Source organism: Lolium perenne, chromosome 3 (assembly GCF_019359855.2).
Source record: "Lolium perenne isolate Kyuss_39 chromosome 3, Kyuss_2.0, whole genome shotgun sequence".
NCBI lineage: Eukaryota > Viridiplantae > Streptophyta > Magnoliopsida > Poales > Poaceae > Lolium > Lolium perenne.
The window spans coordinates 250,556,750-250,562,867 of record NC_067246.2 but is presented as its reverse complement, the minus strand read 5'-3'; the positions used below and the strand labels follow the sequence as shown (position 1 = coordinate 250,562,867).

General features: G+C 43.1%; 1 protein-coding gene across 1 annotated transcript; it reads left to right on the top strand.

Moving 5' to 3' along the window:
- The first annotated feature begins 683 nt into the window (after positions 1-683).
- On the top strand, positions 684-5,766 carry LOC127344702 (DYRK-family kinase pom1-like). Its single transcript, XM_051371039.2, has 8 exons — positions 684-1,219; positions 1,605-2,204; positions 2,859-3,147; positions 3,227-3,506; positions 3,816-3,923; positions 4,041-4,319; positions 4,759-4,902; positions 5,222-5,766. Exons 1-8 carry the CDS (start codon positions 943-945, stop codon positions 5,393-5,395), a joined length of 2,151 nt encoding a protein of 716 aa, XP_051226999.1. The 5' UTR covers positions 684-942; the 3' UTR covers positions 5,396-5,766.
- The last annotated feature ends 352 nt before the right edge of the window (positions 5,767-6,118 follow it).

The following is a 6,118-nucleotide window of genomic DNA, read 5'->3' as shown; positions in this document are numbered from 1 at the left end:
GATCGCGGAAAAGATGTGGATCATAGCCACTACGACTTGATGGGGGTTCCCGTGCAAGTGAGGAGGTCCGCACATAGAATTGCTCGGTTCATTTCCTCATACCATGCCATTCGGTGCAATGACACATATATGATGAGCTTCAGAAAGATCTCATGGAAGAATGGTGGAATTGGAATAGATAACAGTAGTTGCATATTTGTTGTATTTGTTTGAAAACTATGTGTTGTATTGTCTGAAAACTATGTTGTATTATTGTATGTTGGACTTGTTGTATTTGGTGTGAACAATGTATTGTATTTGAATGGTTCATTTTATTTGTGAATTTTATATGGTTGTTTGATCTTGTTGGATGCATAGTTGTGTGTGTTTGTTGTTTGAGCCGCAAAATAGAACGTTCAGCGGAGGTGCTACTTTACCGCGCCGACACGCGCTGCAAAATGACGTACCCGGCGGGGGAAAATCGCTCCATCGCGCGGCAAATGTTTACAGCATGACGACAGCGTCATATACCGCACCAAACTACAGCGCGTCTGGTGGAGATGGTCTAAATTTCCAAAACTGATAGCACATGCCGCCATCAGGTGCAGAAAATCGGCTGTACTAGTGTAGTTCCTTAAAAAGGACTCCGGACAAGATTTCCGGTAATACCACATCCAGCAGAGGGGCTGGAACACAATTAAGGCGTATACGCGTAACCTTGGTGATCCTTTGCGGCCTCGTGTAGTCGTGTCCCTTCTCTCTCTTTCTTCTGACTTCTTCGCCTCCTCCTCCAGTCCTCGTCTCCCCTCGCCTCGTCCTCTCCTCCCTCACTCTGACGCGACCCGACTCGCTTCGCTTCCAAGTTCCAAATTTCCAATGGCGACGCAACTGCTTACCTCACGGCGCCCGCCACGCGCTTGAGCACCGACCCCTCCATCACCGCCTGTCCGCCCGCCCGCGCGCATGGCGGCGCCGGGCCTGGACGAGGTCATGGCGTTCCTCACGGAGCACGGCTTCGCGAGCACCGCCTCCGCCCTCCGGGACGACGTGCTGGGCCGCACTGCCGAAGTGGCATCAGACTCCTCTCCCGCGCTAGATCCCCGGCTCCCGCCCCTCCGGATGCCGGCCTCCGCCTCCGCCTCCGGCGTCGGCGCCGGCACGACGGCGCCTGCGAGCCCCGGTTCCAGCTCCGAGTCAGCCTCCTCCTCCGCCTTCGTCAGCATGCGCTCAACGCCCTCAGGTATTCACCGCGCCGTAATAAGTCCTTTTTTTCTTCTGTGGGCGTTAAACCCTCCGCATCTCTGTTTCCGAGGCTGCCGGTTGTGCCCCGCGGTATCTCGATCTGTGCGCCGGTAGTTCGCTGGATATCGTTAGTTTTGGGAACAATTCGAAGCTGTTGGGTCAATGCAAGTATGCTTCTTCTTGGACGATTTTCAAATGAAACAATTGATCCTAGAACTGGTTAAACCCCTCCCTCTCGGTTCGGTGCATCACCAAAGCCCGTGACTGAATTTCATCTCACAGAGTCCTGACTAGTAATTGAGTGCTCTGCTTTCCGAATTTGTGGCTCGTTTCTCACAATTTTGATCCAAAATTTCATTTTTTTATTCTGTTTGGCGGACCAGGGCTGCTGAATCCATATGGCGTCTGGTCGCCTCCGCACTCGCTGTCGGACGCGTCGTCATCTGAGATGGAGTTCGGCACAGCGCGCCAGTACGACACCAGCGACATCTTCTTCCAAGAAGGCTGGCTCTACGACGACCACATCTTCCATACCAAGCTGGACGACGATGGTAGAGACAAAGAAGAGGACAAGTTCGTTCTCGGTGCTCACGGCGGCTCAGGGCGGACAGAAACGTTCGATCTTGCCGCCGGCGGTGGCCGCCGGCATGAACATGCCGGCACTGACGGCTGTGAGGGGTGTGCCGAGGTGTACACCTGCTCATCACCGCTCTGCGGCTGCTGCGGCGGGGGACTCAAGGATGTCAGGAATTCGAGCTCCGCTGTATACGGGAGATACAAGATCATGGATGACCAGACAGAGGTACTTGACGAGTGTGGCCTGGATGTGTTTCAGCTGAAGCAGAGTGATGATGCAGTGTTGGAGTGCGATTTGCCAAGAGATTCTGAGCAAGGAGATGAGCATGTGGAGCTGAATGTTGTGGACAGGGAGCTTCGAATGCTCAGTTCATTTGATACTTGTGCTGATGCTGATATTGTTGCAGGTAAGTGCCAGTACCCAATTGCTGTGTAGTTTAAAATTTCTCATCTTCATTCACTTCTGAAAATAATGAAAATTAAACTTGATTTAATGTGACGGAGAAGGAGAATAATTTACAGCATTTAAAATGTTACTGTTGAGGTTTCCAGGTTGAACTGTGAAGACCTGAATCTCCGTCGCTACTTCCCAAACATGCAAAGATAGAAAAAAAAATGCTATACTAGTCAGTGACAACCATTTTGTTTTTGGAACTTTTGCATATTTTTGCAACATTTCTTCTTCAATATAACTATTCCTGCATCATTCACACAGATTTTCTGTAGAAATTTAGAAGAGAACTTACTCTTCTGTTTCATTGATGGCATGGCTTTATCTAGATAGTATCCATAAAGAGAAAACACAAAATATCACGCACCCAAATATGACAAGAAACCTGACAAAGAAAAAGAACCTACGCCAGGTGAAACAAAGAAACGAAAACAGAGCATTTATAACAATATTCAGTAATACAGCAAGATCAAACATATTTTGGAGCCAATCATTTTATTCGCAAAAAAAGGAGCCAATCATTTTAAATATTTTTTTTATCAAATGGTTTTTCTTTTTTTGCTTGCTAATTGTTTCAGTATTAACTTCCAATGCTTACTATCTTTTATAGGTCCAGTCACGACCAATGTAGAGTTGGATGATAACACTGAAAACAATCTGGAAAGCAGCGGGGAGAAAGAATATCTGAAAGACTATAGCTCAGATCCTTTCCCACAGAATGGTGATTCCGACGACATCTATGACTTTGGAGATATTGGGCCATTGAATACAGATGTCAAAAAGTCTGCTGCTCTTATAGCCGAGGAAGAAGATCCAGAGTCAAATATTGATATGTCCCTCGCTAATTTCCATCGAGAATACGAGGTATTTGAATTGAGAATTGTCCACCGCAAGAACAGGTTCACATCAAATCTTTTTTTCTTCTTTTGGTTGTTAAAAAAAATCGTCCTTAGCTTATATAGTAGATGTCCATTGCAGGACTGGCTTTGAAGAAAACAAAGATTTCCCCATTGTCTTGAATTCAGTCATAGCAGGAAGATATTATGTCACTGAATATCTTGGTTCCGCTGCATTCAGCAAGGTTGCTCAAGCACATGATCTTCAGACGGGAATGGATATTTGCCTTAAAATAATTAAAAATGATAAGGATTTCTTTGATCAGAGTTTAGATGAGATAAAGCTGCTGAAATTTGTGAACAAATATGATCCATCAGATGAACATCATGTACTGCGCCTATATGACTACTTCTATCACCAGGTATATAACTTGACGGAGACACAGTTGGCTAAGATACTCCCTTTCTGTTTATTATTCTGCATACTATACTTCTTTTCTGTTTATTATTCTGCATATTGCTTGGTTGTTGGAATCTGAGAAGGTATATAAAGGGATGTACACTCTCTAGCAATATCTTTAAAGATGTATTTTAGCAATATACTATTTTGTTTTGATTCGCGTACGTCATTTTTTCGTAGGCATGTGATTGATTGTAGAGTAGTGAAATTTCTTCATTTTTTTGGTCTATTTGCATAATGCTGACTGCTGACATCAAATAAATGCTGACAGGAACATCTTTTCATTGTCACTGAATTGCTACGAGCAAATCTGTATGAGTTTCAGAAATATAACCAGGAGTCTGGTGGTGAGGAGTACTTTACGTTTCCTAGGATACAGGTACGACGAATGCCATTTATGGAGATATACTATGTATAACTGTCACGTGCTTTAGAGAATTTTGAAAATGTGTTTAGTTGTTGAACTCTAAATGATCATTAATTTCCTTTCTTTCAGGCAATTGCTCGGCAATGTTTGGAAGCTTTGGTATACTTGCATCATTTAAGTATCGTTCACTGCGACCTAAAACCAGAGAATATCCTTATCAAGAGCTACAGCAGGTGTGAAATTAAGATCATTGATCTTGGGAGCAGTTGCTTCTTGACAGACAACTTAAGCCTGTATGTCCAATCACGTTCTTATCGAGCTCCTGAGGTCATTCTAGGGCTGCCATATGATCAGAGGATTGACATTTGGTCTCTCGGTTGCATCCTTGCTGAACTATACACTGGTGAAGTGAGTAATTTTTTGTTGAGTTGATATTTTTATTTTGCATATGCATCAAAATCATAGCTATCTTATAAGAACATAATGGTCAATGATCATATATCAGTCATTGAAATTATAGAGAGTGCAGTATATAAACTTAATACTATGCTTAAATGTTATTCACTCTTTTTTTGTTGTTTAAATACTATGTTAATCTATCTCTCCAATATAGAGCTTGAGCAAAATATAGGTTGAATTTCTCTGGTAATGTATAGCTTTAACCATCTAATACAAAAATATTCAAGAAAAAAGTGTATGGTTCCAACCTGAAATATATGGGAAGTTGTTATAGTCTTTTAGAATTTCAAATCACGGACACAAAACACAGTTGTGTGCTTCTAGTTATATCACCATTTTAACGGACCAACCTATCTAGTCATAACCATCGACTCTTTACACATAACAGGTACTATTTCCTAATGAATCAGTGAACATGATGCTTGCCGGTATGATTGGGATAGTTGGACCAATTGATATGGAAATGCTAGCATTGGGGCAGGAGACACATAAGTATTTTACTGACGATTACGACCTTTTCACCAAGAATGAGGTACATTCATTTCTTGTTTGCTGCTTGAACAATGGCTGCCTCAGTCAGCATCATATGTTGTATGATAGGATTTCATGACCACTCAATCTTGATTCATGATTAGCGACATTCCATTGTTGAAAGAACTTACCTATGTGAAAGAACTATACTAGCCTTATGGCTATATGGCCTTATGATTTAAAATTTTCATGACATAGCTATATGACCTTTTCTCCATTGGAACAACTAGCCATTGACTTTCATCCTCTCCATCTCTACCCTTGCTGGTTATAGCACATAATCACTGAACACTTGGATTCCCTTCTTTATTTGTAACCAGGAGACAGATCAGCTAGAGTATCTGGTTCCAGAGAAGTCTTCTCTGCGGCGTCATTTGAGATGCCCTGATCTCCAGTTTGTCGATTTTCTATCTTATTTGCTGCAAATAAACCCCAGGAAGAGGCCAACAGCCAGTGAAGCGCTAGAACATCCATGGCTTTCATCTGAGTACTAATATGATGCCACACGTATAAGGATGAATTTTTGGTTGCTCCTTATTTTGGACCTCTTTTAGAACTTGTAAAAAGAAAGAAAAAAAGAGTGTTTTTCTGAGAGTTCCTTGTGACATCAAACATTTCTCTTTCCTTTGTAGAGGTATTTAGCTTCTTAGTTTGCAGGCTTTGCTGAACTGGCCTGTGGCACGGATTGTTGGCAGGGTAATTCTAGGAGTGGAAGCCCTGCTTTGCGAGCCTAGTTTTATGAGTGTATGTAAATATGAGTAAATTTTCCCCATCGCATCTGTAAAGTAGGTGCACTTGTATTTTTTCTGATTCATCAGTGATAACATAATGATACAATTGGCGAGCGCTTGTTCAGAGTTGGCTTTGTTTTTGCTGTGACAAAGTGATACTTCGTATATGTTCAACAAAAAAAAAAGTGATACTTCGTAACATAATGATACACTTGTCGAGTGCTTGTTCAGAGTTGGCTTTGTTTTTGCTGTGACAAACTGACAATAGTCCTTGTCTGAACTCGGAAGTTTCGACTCGTGGCAACTGGCGAGTCTCCCTTAGTCCCTTTCCTGCTTAGAGCATCTCCAGTCCAGCCGTGTCCCTCAAAGCGGCCCCTAAGGCGGGGCGTCGGACAAAATTTTATTCCCAACCGCGCGTCCCAAAACCTCCTTTCATCCGGTGCAGTCTAATACGGTGTCCGGTGCTCCGAGCCAGTCCTCACTCCA